The 13906-nt window shown below is 42.8% G+C and overlaps 1 protein-coding gene across 5 annotated transcripts in view; it reads right to left on the bottom strand.

Moving 5' to 3' along the window:
- SULF1 (sulfatase 1) overlaps positions 1–13906 on the bottom strand; it is a gene marked incomplete at its 3' end in the record, with an annotated part of 164935 nt that overhangs the window by 54583 nt on the left and 96446 nt on the right. For all 5 annotated transcript variants that reach the window (XM_082601336.1, XM_082601335.1, XM_082601334.1 and 2 more), the window contains exon 5: positions 7478–7717. In XM_082601336.1, the coding sequence (XP_082457462.1) occupies positions 7478–7717 (240 nt within the window). The remainder of the gene's footprint in view (positions 1–7477; positions 7718–13906) is intronic.

The raw sequence follows: 13906 nt of genomic DNA on the forward strand, positions 1-13906 counted from the left end.
ATATTTTCATAGAGGAGAGCTTCAGAGTTAGAAAAGTTGACACTTCCCATTGGATTTACTTTCTTTGAAGAGCTGACTCAAGTCTGAGAAACACAGCAATGTTTATTTGTTGAATGAATATTTATATGTTGAATCTGCAAATGAGTAAATCAATCAGGTGGTCAATTAGCCAAACACCCACTGCTTGAGGATTCTGCCAGGGTCCCTGAGCAGATGGACGGGTGTGGGACAAAGTGTCAGAGGGTCTCATGTCAGCTATGACTCAGGGTTTCCCTCTGAGCTGGCTCTGAGCAGTAGAAATTCTTCTAATGAGGGGTTCTCGTCTTCAGAGACTCACCACCTTTTCACATCGAACCACAAGATGATTTTCCTTTCCGACAAAAGGCAACGTGATTTAAGAGTCGCAGGCGGCGGACCAAAGCCACACCCCACCAGCATGACTTCAGAACGGGACTGTTTCCAGAAGCCTTTCACTTAATAACCTCAAGCCCAGCTCTTTCCCCTGGCCTGCTCCCCTCCCCAGGGGTTTTTCCCACTTCTCTCTCTTTTTGTAAAAGATCATAGTGGTTTGCAATATAAAACCTGGAGCCAGCTTGCCTGGGTTCAAATCCTGACTCTGTTATTTGTTAGCTATACTGCCGGAGGCAAGTTACCTAACCTCTGTCTACCTCCGATTCCCCTTCTGGAAAAACATGAAGATGATAACAATAATAGTGGGACGAAAAAAAAATAGTGGTACGATCGTTGTGAGGCTTAAAAAGAATTAATACATATGTAAAGCACTGAAAACAGTACCTGGCACGTAACAAGGGCTTATTAAATGCTGCCACTGCCAGTATTATGATTACCATGGCTACGATCATTAACCTTTCAATGATCTGTGCTCTGATTTTAAATAATTTACCCTCCTGCAATGCAAGGAAATCCTGTTCTAGAGTTCTGCACTTGTGCATCTGAAAACATTGCTTGAGTGGTTACATAGTTTTCTTCCCCAACCTGATTTACTTTGTGGCAACAAATTCTCTCCCAACTGGCTGACCTTTTCCTGCTTAATTCGTTTTTAGATTTTTTTTTTTCCTGCTACTTTTAGTTTTGTTCTGTTTTTTTTTTTTTTTTTTCCCTCTCAGGGAAGCCATAACAAGTCATTCCTGCCCTGCCCTCATCGTTTTACCCGTTAGATTATTTAGGACTGTTTTCTACCCATTGCCATGGCTATTGCCCTTTCTCTTAATCCTCCCCTTATAAACTATTCCTTGAAGTCTCTTAATAGGCCTTGTTATGTGCTTTAGAACTCCCTCCAGGTTTTCGGTGTCTTTGTGTTAATGGGGTGTAAAAAATGTATTCAGTATTCCAGATGTTGCCTCACCCGTCACACTGGTTCCAAGAGAGACCGGGGACCTCGTGCGTCATGGGGCAGCACCCAGCGTTGTCAGCTTCAAGTTACTCGGCCTTGCTTGTTGCCTCCTAAGACCGAGGCTCATTTGTGATCACCCCTGGCCTCCTTCAACATTACGCTTCCTGGCAGTGCTCTCCAACTGATTATCTGGGCTTCTAATTATTTTCCTCCAGATGTATTAAATCTCTTTCTCCCTCCCTGAGATGGACTACATTTTCTCGCCCATATTGCCGTTATATTGGGTGTGGTTTGAAGTTTTTCTATCCTTTGGCACTGGCAATTCAACCCAACTTAACTACTGTCAGAATATGTCACTAACACACCACCTACCCCTCCTTCTGTATCATTCTTTTCTTTGGGCCATTAAACACTTCCCTTCACAGCTGTTTAAGAAGGTGGCAGGGGGTTGTTGGGTGACAGGGAGAAAGATCAGAAAGACCTGATTATAATGATTGTTGACTTCAGGCCATGCTACTTCTGTCCGGGACTCCCTGTTACATAATACTTAGAAAAATTCCCTTGAGCCATTTGAGCCATTTGGCAAAAGCATCTGTTTTTAGGTCGGCAATAGTACCCACATAGACAAAAGGTTTCTGATGCTGTAGGGAAGTCAAATCTTAGTGAATATAACAAATGATATACTAATTGAGCTTTTACTCCATGTATTATTATTAGATTTGGGGTGGCAGGACTTCACTGGTAGTAACTAAAAATTTACATAATGTTGGACCAAGTTAAAATTATGATCTACTCTTAGGTGACCTCGTACACATGAGTCTGGCTTCCCCAACTAGATGGTAAGTGTAGCAAAGACAGGAATCTTACTTTATATCTCTTCATACACCAATGTCTAGCATAGTTCTAAGCATAGTGTGGCTCAATAAATAGCATACTATGGTATGCTATATCTTATGTCTGTGTACTTATCAAAAATTGATAATACCATAATTCATAAAAATAATATTACTTGTCTTACTTTTAGTGAACTCTACATTTTAAAACATCTCATATTAGAGAATAAATAAATATACTTGCTATAAGTAACATAAATAAAATTTGTAATGTAAAAAGACATGAAACTAGAAAATTGATTAATTTGTCTACATTGTTTTGTTACAAAAAGAATTCTCTCCCAAAATTTTTACTGCAGGTCTCTATTAAATATTGGCCCTTTCACCCAGTGATACGAAGAAGAATTCGTATGACTAAACTTTAATTCACATGTGATTTTACATATCCTGTATTATGATTATAATTTGAACACTACCATTTTTAAAGGAATTAATATGATTATAGTGATTATAGTAAAATTACAATATATAATAGTTTTGGACAGGAAAAAAATCTCTGCATTATATAGGTTGGAAAACTGGACTGGACAAGTTCTCAAAACAAGTTTAAGGCAGAGTAAGGATGTGACTCCAGTTCTCCACCATTCGGTTCAGGGTTTTTTTCTTACACTTGTTGCTACCTCTCAAATATGGATTATTATATACTACCAAATGTAAAATGGATAGCTAGTGGGAAGCAGCCGAACAGCACAGGGAGATCAGCTCTGTGCTTTGTGTCCACCTAGAGTGGTGGGATAGGGAGGGTGGGAGGGAGATGCAAGAGGGAGGGGATACGGGGATATATGTATATGTATAGCTGATTCACTTTGTTATACAGCAGAACCGAACACATCATTGTAAAGCAATTATACTCCAATAAAGATGTTAAAAAAAAAAACATGGATTATTACTCTTACCTTAAAATTTATGCCAGGTTTTACATTCATGTCTATACCCTCACAAGAAATTTAAACTAAAACTTTTTTGAGCAGATAGTCAGGCAGAATTTTCCTTTTTATGATAGATAATCCAGTATCGTTCCCACTATACTTAGAACATAAAATGCAATAGACACGTTACTGTATTTTCCCTTCTTAAACATTTAAGCTGTTGTAGAGTCATATTTTCCATGAGTAAAGTTAGAAAAATTTAAGTTACAGCCAGTCCAAAAATAGGCCTTGGTTCTGAAAAAGAAAAATCATGTCACACAATGGTAAATACAATATTGGATCAATTCAATTCATTTAAATCCATGTATTCTGGATGCCTCCCAAAATAAGCCTCTTAGTAATTTGTCTTCTCTGAGCTGTTCTTCATAAAACTGATTGCTGCTTTGTGCTTTTCTCTAGATGGGTATTTATGTATAATACATAGTTCAGTTTCCGTCATTATTTTTCTTAGGTTCTCAGCTAAATGTTCCAAATAGCATATTCATTATTAGGAAAACATTAAAATCGTTATATATTGGCTCCTCCCACCTCCCCAACTAGTTTAGTGACTCATAAATATGCTGGTTTAATACCTACTCACCAATTCTCTTAACTTCCTAAGATGTCTGTCATCCTGATGTGCTTATTTGTGGATTTTCAAATGGTTCTCTGTCCCTGGTTGGATCGATAATTATTGTCACAGAGACCTCTTTACTTCCTAATTGTCTGAGACATGTCAATATTTTCCCATCAAAGATGAATTTAAATTATGTAGCTCATTATCACTGCCATTTTAGTCTTCCAATTTTTAATTTTTCTGATTTACTAATGGGCACATCAACACTTATTTTCCTGAGTGTATATCATCCGTTTTCTATTCATAGCTAAGTGTTTGGACGAGTCCTAAGTGTTTGGAAAAGTCCTGTTTCCCTTAAAGAATTCCTTTTACTTTACAGGATGACTCATTATAAATTCCATTATTACCTAAGTGTCTAGACCCCTGGGAAGAAGGTTGGCTTCAGAATCTGAGTTAGTTTCCAGGAGCAAATCTCCTCTCCCTGAAGAAGACAACTGATTGAAGCAGGCCTACTGGGCTGCACCAAAGGACTGACAGTTGTCCCTGGGAAAGCCTGATGGTCTGCAGCTTCATCCTAGACTTAACCCATAAGGTTAGGGTAGCATACTGGAAAGAGGCCTGAAGACCAAGGTCCTGTTGCCCACTCTTCCTGTTAGAACATCAGATGTGTCACTTCAGCAAGTCACCTTAATCTTGTAGGTCTAAATTTGTTCGTCTGAGAACAAAGGAATTGAAAAACTAAATTACCTCTGAGTTTTATTCAAGCTCTTGTAGGGTGGACACAGCATAGGCCAATTGAAACAAGTACCAGAGTACACTCCACTTCTTAGAAGCAAGATGTGTTTTTTCTTGGTGACCCAGTGAGCTGTGTAAGGGATGGCATTTCCATTTTTGCTTTTGCTATCTGGTAGTTCCAAATATGCAGCCTTTCTCTACAACTCCGTGGTATGCCTGCAGTTTGCATATTAACCTTTGCCTTGATTTTAACTGGTTCTACCTTTCGTTTCCATTCGACAGTGTCCTTATTGCTCTGTATCTTATTATGTTTTATGTGTCTCTGCCAGGCACTTCGGAATGAAGCATGATAGAAATATATGTAAAGACATAAGATAAAGAAATAAAGAAAGAGGAAAGATGTTGGAGTCAGGTGTGCTGGATTCAGTCTGTCACTGACTAGCTTGTGACCTCAGATAAACCCTCCTGAGTTTCGGTTTCTTCACTGGCAATATGGGCAAATCCTTTCAAAGTTTCCGGAAGAATTAGGTGAGAAAACTTAGCTAAAGTGCCTGGTAGAGAGGAAGCAAGCATCAAATATCAATTTCCCTTTTTTCCCCTTTCTTCCCCACTGCCCAGCTTTACTGAGATATAATTGACAATCAAAAATTGTAAGCAATTATACTCCAATAAAGAAGTTAAAAAAAAACTTAAAAAAAAATTGTAAGGTGGAACTTCCCTGGTGGTCCAGTGGCAAAGAATCCGCCTTCCAATGCAGGGGACGTGGGTTCAATCCCTGGTCGGGGAACTAAGATCCCACATGCCGTGGAGCATCTAAGCCCGCGCACAACAACTACTGAGCTCACGTGCCTCAACCAGAGAGCCTGAGTGCCGCAAACTACAGAGCCCTCGTGCTCTGGAACCCGGGCGCCACAACTACAGAGCCCACGCACCCTGGAGCCTGCGTGTCACAACTAGAGAGAAGCCTGCGAGCCGCAGCTAAGACCCGATGTGGCCAAAAATAAATAAATAAATAAATAAATAATCTTTAAAAAAAATTGTAAGGTTTACAGCCTGATGGTCCGCTATATGTAGACATTGTGAAATATTAACCACTGCCAAGCCAATCAACATATCCATCACTTCACATCTTTGCTAGTTTCCATTTTTTTTCTTTGTGATGAGAACATCCAAGATCTAGCCTTTTAGCAAATTTCAAGTACACAATATAATACTGTCAACTATAGCCACACTGCTGTTCACTATCTCTCGAGAACTTATTATCTTCTTTTTGCCCTTTCTTGATTTAGCCCTGAAATGAATTAGCAAGTCCTAATCGACAGTTCTAAGTTCTGGGCAGGGTTCTCTGTGTCACCAGCATCTCCATTTCCTAGGATGGACACTGTCCACACCGGTCTGGATACAGTGAGAGTTCTAATTCCCTAAGTTCCAACTCTCTCCGTCTCTCTATGTCTGCTACTAGGAATTAAATTATAAGGGAGCCTGGGAGTTGAAAGGCACTGATTTCATACAATGCTTCCCACAAACGAAACACAATTTGGTGGTCAAAATCAGGAATCAGGCATCAGGGGACCATTTCTGATTTTGCTTCTGAGCTGGTCACACAGTATTTGAAATCCCCACATCAGTTATAAAATGGAGCTAAGTACATTTGCTGTTTATGAACCCTACAGGGATGTTTGATAGATTTGCAAATTGCTTTAGAGCTTGCAGGTGAAAGGTGCTATAAACTTAAATCACTTATGTGGGAAAACACACTCAGGATAAGGCACTCTGAGTAACCTAGTTTCTTTCTGAAGCGTAAGCAAACACCCTTGAGGCTCATGGGAGGCGTTTCTTCTGTGAGTGGAGCTCTTGAACGCCTGTGGATGATGGTGCTATCATATCCACAATCAATATTTTCATCCATAAATAACAAGTATTAAGTGCCCACAAGGCGCTCTGCAAAGAAGCAAGTGGCCACCTATTTCCTAAGTCCAGTGGAAAAGATTAATTTCATTTTTAAAAGAGATTTGAGAGAATACATTTATCTGATATCCTTTCCTTTTAAATCTTCAGAATAGAGAATCTGTAGACCTGAAAATCTTTTTCAACGTTTTAATTATGACCCCTTAATTCTTATGAATACATCTAGTTGGTTCTGAAACAATTATTTTTCATTAAAGCCCCTCAATCAATATCTTTCTTTCTTTTCATAAAGAAATGCTCAGAAAACCCAAGGAGAGCATATAAATGCTAGGAGAATAAAGGCTTTGGGGGCAACCTGACAGGAGGGAGCCTTGCTTCTTTCTTACACTGGTATGATGTTCTTGACCTCTCTGGAAGGAGGTTCCCAGTTTGCAAAAGACCAACTAACCAAACCGCTCATCTATGTAGGTTAAACAGTGATAGAAGATGTAGCAATTGGGATGCCCTCCTGTCCTGGGAGATCGGAGCGAACACTTGAGATCTAAAAGTCACCAAAACTAAGCTAAAGAAAGTCCCAATCCTATTAATTATGAGTAAATAAATAGATGAATCAATAAGGTACACCTCATTGCATGATTTCTTTCAGTTACGACCGAATTCAGTAAATAATTTTGATAATCTATTGTGTCCCAGATCCTGGGGTAGGTGCTAAGCAATTTCAAAGCGCTTGATGATTTCTCACCCAATCGGCAGGAATCTGCCAACAATTAAGACAAGCCTCAAGCTGCGCTGGGATGCCTGGAGATTTGGAAGGTTGAGGTAAGCACGTTCATGGGATGAAAACTCTTCTGTTGCAGGTTCTCCTGGAAAATTCCAGTTGCCGGTTGCTCGGATGGGGACAACACTTTCTTAACGTGTCTGCTGAGAATCACTGACTTTTCTCTAAGGGACCTCTCTCTGGGACGTGCATCGAGGGAAAAGTAGAGGATGCTGAGAGACACAAGCCTCGGCTCCTTCCACTTAGGGACTGACCGGCACTTCACATATTTCACCCTACAGTGCATCTTGCAGAGGTTCACGGGCTGCAAAGCTCCCCCTTTACCTGTTCTGTAGCCGGTGCTGTTCAGATAGACAGCAAAAGTCCGCGGCTCGTGCACTGCCTGCCAGGGCGGGGAGGAGCAGTTCTCATTGTTGGTGTAGGTGTTGTGGTTGTGCACGTACTTCCCCGTGAGCATGGAGGAACGGGACGGGCAGCACATGGGCGTCGTCACGAAGGCGTTGGTGAAGGTGGCCCCCTCGCGCTCCATAATCTTTCTGGTTTTGTTCATGACTTGCAGGGACCCTGGAAGGCACAATGCCAGCATGGTTAGCAGACAGCCGCGCACGATCACCCACCGGTGTCGCGTCACTCGGGGGCTCTGTTCCCCCTGCCTTGTGAATTTCTCTGCCTTAGCTTGAAGGAGTCTATCATTTGACGAGCTCTCATTTCTAGAACAACATGCAACGTTTGGGATGCTGCCATCTCAAGTATTTTGCAGAATAAAAACACATTTCAGCTTCTCCCCTCCTTAATCACAAAGGGGAAAAAAAAAAAGAAAAGCAGGTTTATCTGATCACTAAAGCTAGAATTTTAGAGAGAGAGCAGATTCCAAGGCCAGCAGCCCTTTGAAGATGATCAGAGGGCATCAAAACAGAGCATCAGAACTCCTAGCCCACCACACTCACACCATGCCACAGACACAGCAGAGATGACGAGATGGAATGTTTTCATCGTATGAAATAAAAGAGGGGAGAGATTTTCCAATTAAGTAAAAGTCCTTCCAAAATGCCTGTGTTTTTTGTTTTTTTTACTGGGGTACAGTTGCTTTACAATGCTGTGTCAGTTTCTGCTGTACAACAAAGTGAATCAACTATATGTATACATGTATCCCCTCCCTCTTGACCTCCCTCCCACCCCCCTATCCCACCCATTTAGGTCACCACGGATCACTGAGTAGAGTTCCCTGTGCTGTACAGCAGGTTCCCACTAGCTATCTATTTTACACATGGGAGTGTATATATGTGGATCCGAATCTCCCAGTTCATCCCACCCTCCTTCCTCCCCTGTGTCCACACGTCTGTTTTCTGTCTGTGTCTCTGTTTCTGTGCTGAAAATTGGTTCATCTGCACCATTTTTCTAGATTCCACATACATGTGTTAATATACGATATTTGCTTTTCTCTTTCTAACTAACTTCACTCCGTATGACAGACTCTAGGTCCTTCCACGTCTCTACCAATGACCCAGTTTCATTCTTTTTTATGGCTGAATAATACTCCACTGCATTTTTGTGCCACATCTTCTTTATCCATTCATCTGTCGATGGACATTTAGGTTGCTTCCATGTCCTGGCTATTGTAAATAGTGCTGCAATGAACATTGGGGTGCATGTGTCTTTTTGAATTATGGTTTTCTCAGTGTATATGCCCAGGAGTGGGATTGCTGGGTCATATGGTAGTTCTATTTTTAGTTTTTTAAGGAACCTCCATACTCTTCTCCATAGTGGCTGTATGAATTTACATTCCCACCGACAGCGCAAGAGGGTTCCCTTTTCTCCACACCTTCTCCAGCATTTATTTTTTGTAGATTTTTTGATGACGACCATTCTGACCGGTGTGAGGTGATACCTCATTGTAGTTTTGGTTTGCAAAATGCCTGTGTTTAATTAAAAAAAGATCTTCAATGTAAGTTCATATCCTCTAGCAAACTCACCACATACCTGCCAGTTTTTCTACCAGGATACTACGACCAGTTTATATTTTCACCTGTTTCCACGTCATTTAAAAAGATGGGCTGTTTGTTTGTGAAAGAGCTATGATTCTATCACATTCAAAAGTATCTGCATAGTAGTAAATTATGCCATTTGAACTGTAAAGGATGAAATTGTACATACGATTGCTGAGGAAGAAAAAAAAACCTATTTCGATTATCCAGCCAAACATAGAGGCTGAAACCCATCCAAATACTGCAGGAAAAAAAAAAGCCCAGGCCAGAATTCAATAGTCTTTTCAGGACCTGTCAAGAAATGCACTACAGGGCACTACAGCCAAGGCCACTGCATTTCAATCCTGGAGCCTCACATTTCCAACAGGTCCTACTTCTTCCAAAGAAAGGGAGAAAGGCTATGTAGCTTTCCAACAAGGAAGGAAATCGTAATGCAAACCAGGCAAGCATTCAGAGCAGAAGAGAAGCGTGCAGCCATCCAAAAACCACAGTTTTTTTTTTTTTTTTTTTTACATACAAGCTCTTAACATTCACATGAAAACAGAAAAGATGGTTTCTAATTGGGTCTCCTTAGAGCCCCCTGAAACATGCTTCAGTTAGGAAGATTCCTAACTGCTTTTTCTCCCCTGGCTGTATTCAGAGGATCAAGCAACCTTTTTGCCATGTGGATAACATGCAGTGAGCACCCACTTCATGCTGAGCGTTCATTCTATTGACCTCGACTCTCTGGACTGATCCCCCCAAAGTGTAGCATTAACAAAAGAAATGGAAAATTCTCTCCTGCCTCTGATCTTCCGCAGTAAACTATCCAGATGAGAATTTACATATGAAACTTGCTTAGGGATATCTGCAAAGCAAGGTAGACGTGAGTGTGGATATGGCAGTAGCAGGACATATAAAGACAGCGGAGACCAGAGGCAATGTTTTATTTATTTATTTATTTATTTTACGGCACGCGGGCCTCTCACTGCTGTGGCCTCTCCCGTTGCGGAGCACAGGCTCCGGACGCGCAGGCTCAGCGGCCATGGCTCACGGGCCCAGCCACTCCACGGCATGTGGGATCCTCCCGGACCGGGGCACGCACCCGTGTCCCCTGCATCGGCAGGCAGACTCTCAACCACTGCGCTACCAGGGAAGCCCAGAGGCAATGTTTAATAAGAGCTCTGCCACAGGAGATGAGGACAAATGGAAGGAAACGAGGAAGAAAAATATGGGATGGGCGAAGTGTATTGTGGGTAGCACGGGGAAGGTGGTATGCACGGTGCACTGGAGGTGGGAAGAAGGAAGTGATGAAAACGGCACGTGGATTTTCTGGAATGAAAACGAATGTGAAGACTTCTCTTGATGAAATGGGCGGCAGATTTAGCCAATAGCTTGGAGGCTGGGCAGAGATATTTGGATTTGGCAGAATAGACAAAATAACGGCAGAGCAAGTTCTTTGTCAAAGGCATGAAGGACGTGATAAGAAAGAAGCCTTTGAGAGGTGTTGCCATGGCAATGGAAGTATGTGCATTGCGGGGTAGGTGGGGAATAGGCTGGTCCATCAAGGGTACGGCCAAAAGGCTGCTGAACCCACCTGGCCATGGGATGATGAGAACTTGAACTGGGTTGTGCCTTTAAAATAGAAGGACTCTTAAGAAGCAGACCCAAGACATGTTGTAATGCATCAGAAGGCCGTGAGTTGACTCACAGTTCTCAGTCTGGGAAGAAAACTGGAAAAGTAATGCTTTCACTGTTACTCAAGAGGTAACTAACAAGAAATATGTCCTATAGAAGATCAAAGGAGTGCATTTTAGAAATGTTGTGTTTTATATTTGTGTTGGTCGATCACACAGGGGGAAAGAGCCTGGAGAAGATACATGAAATGAGACGCAGGAGTGGGGAGAGAGTTCGAGGTTGATGCCAAAGTCCATTCCCTTCTTACTCTTTCCTCTTTAGAAAACTGCAGTGATTACTTACGGTGATAGCTTGAATTTGGGGAAAACTCAGCAAACACTATTGACCAATTTTTATTGCCTAATAGTCTTTTCATGTCAAAAATGACTTCTCAGAGTTCCCTTAGGAGCCTAGCTGGACTCAAATTAAAAAGAAAAAAAGATGCAGCTGGAGGCCATCCTCCAAGGTCCCGAATCACAAAGCTGCAACCTCCAGTTTACAGATTTATTTGGACCACAGCACAGGATGGGAGGTGAAAATCTGATCTAAGGTCAAATAATCTACAAACTGGGGACTCAAACTCAGCCCCTTGCATCATAATTGCCCCAGCCAGGACTCTCCTCTCATTCTAAGTATCTCTCTTTTCTTCACTGACTGAGCTGGTTGTACCAAGGAACTAAAAAATCCCTGCTTCCAACCGGCCCACACGTCAAAGGGAACAATGAAGACATTTGGTCCCTGCAGGTACTGTGACCACGGTAGCACCACGGGCGGGGTTCCCGAATGTGAGGTTCCTGAATGTGGCTTCACGTTTCTCAGGAAGGAGAAGGTTCTGAGACAAAGCTTCTCCAACGTTAAATCACCTGGAGCCCATGTTAAATCCTAGACTTCTGGGTCCACCCTGAGATGCCGATTTAAGTAAGACCCGGGAAGGACCAGAGAATTTGCATTGCTAACAAGCTCCCTGAGGATGCTGGCGCGGCCCCTCCCCACTCCTGGAGAACTATTCGAGGCCTGACACGGAACCAGGGAAGCCTTGAGCTGGAAGAGACTTTAGTGGGTGCCTCATTTTAAGTGATCTAAGTGGCTTCAACCGCTCCCAAGGCTGTAAGGTGGGCAGAGAGGAAGAGGAAGCACTGATTTCATACTTTTACTCTCATGGATTTTCTACTTTACTCCCACTTCTAAGTGTAGCAACTCACTGAACCCCGACAATAGCCTTCCATAGCGGGTGCTACTGTTTATTATTCTCATATCAAAGATGATAAAGCTGAGGAGCAAAAGGGTTAAACAACGTGCTTAGGGCCACACAGACCCTAAGCAGCAGAGCCCACGTGCAAAGGCAGGCAGTCTGCTCAGGGACTGCGCTCTTAAGCTGCATCTAGGCTGAGTCCCGGCTGTGACATTGATGTTCTCAAGACTGAGACACAGAAATGATGTCTGCTTGGAGTCAGGATATGTCTCCTTTTCTGTAATCTCATATCTTGCTTCATCCGGCCTCTTAGGGGAGATACTAACAGACACTGAAGCCTGTCTCCTGCCCTCTTAGGGGCTGAAGGGATTAAAGTAGCTCGGGCCCAGGTCGAGGTGAGTGGGCTGCAGGCGTGTCTGTCTTCAGAAGCCGACAGTCACACTGGTGTTCACTGCTGCCTCTGCTCTCGGATTCCCTGCGTAGACACAGATGATGGAGCACAGGGATCATATACCTCTTCCCTCTGCCGCGTCACTGCACTCCAACAAGGTAAGCGAAAAACTCCTTCTTCTCTCTTAGGGCTGTGCAATGATTCATGTCAGCCAACAACACTGCCTCGTCCTGCTGCTACAGACACTATGATTACACCATTGGTGTTTCACTGGGAAACGACCAAACACTATTCTGCATAAAGCAACTCATAATTATGCATTTCCAGCTTGAGAGCAGTGGCTGGGACCATGTTGTCTCCTATGGCTGGAAGGTCTCAGTTTTGTTTTAAGCTGAAGCTCCCGACTTCTTTGGGTTTCAGGCTTTTGGTGCCTAAAATGCAACTCGTGTTGATTCTTAGTTATCAGAACAATTATTTCATAGGAATGACATGAAGCTTAAGGCTAAAGAATCATACCAAGATTCCCAAAGCAGGGCTTAGGAGAGTGAGCACGAGAAGAGAAAGAGCCCTGGATTTGGACTTGGGGGGAAACATCTGGGTGTTTGTCACAGATGAGCTTGAACAAGCCATTTACCCTCTTTTGGTTTGTGTTTCTCAGCTGTAAAATGGAGCTAATAATAGCTCCCCGGACTAGTTAGCAGGGCTGTTGAGCAAATGGCATGAGCTGTGATTTTACTTTGTCATCACCTCAGCCCCAGTGTGTTTCCTTTACTCTGCCTTTTCCATCTCCCTATCTGTAATCACATCTGAATTCCAAACTAAGGTAAGAATACAGAGGTTGCCGATAGACTGAACTTTCGTGTCCTTCCAAAATGTATAGGTTGAAACCTAACACCCAAGGTGATGGTATTAGGAGGTGGGGCTTTGGGAGGTGATTAGATCATGAGGGTGGAGCCCTCATGAATGGGATTAGTGCCCTTATAAAAGGGGCCCCAGAGGGTTCCCTTGCCCCTTTCTCCATGTGAGGACACAGTGACAAGAGAGCCACCTATGAACCAGGAAGTGGGTCCTCACCCCACACTGAATCTCCTGGAGCCTTGATCTTGGACTTTTCAGCCTCCAGAGCTGTGAGAAGTAATTACCTGATAAACATCTGTTGTTTATAAGTCACTAAGCCACCCAGTCTATGGTATTTGGTTAGGGCAGTCCTCACGGACTAAGACAGAGGTCAACTGCTTTGTCTATGCTTCAAGACATAAAATGTTAATGCTGGCTTAGAGATATCAGTTCCCCTCCACCCGTCACACACTGTTCCCCACGCCCCTCTTAAGCAAGAAGCCTGACTTCATTATCATTTAAAATTGTCCTGGGAGGTGGAAGCCTGACAGGGATGTTATGAAGTGACTGTAATTAAGTCCAGTAGCTGGCATCGGGGCACTGCTGACTGGGATGGCTTGAGGACAGCGAAGGCCCAGGCCACAGCTGAATCTTGGGGCTGCCAAGAACAGCTCTCCCAGCACCAGAGTTCC

This window comes from Mesoplodon mirus (genome assembly GCF_964341445.2).
Source record: "Mesoplodon mirus genome assembly, chromosome: 16".
NCBI classification, from domain to species: domain Eukaryota; kingdom Metazoa; phylum Chordata; class Mammalia; order Artiodactyla; family Ziphiidae; genus Mesoplodon; species Mesoplodon mirus.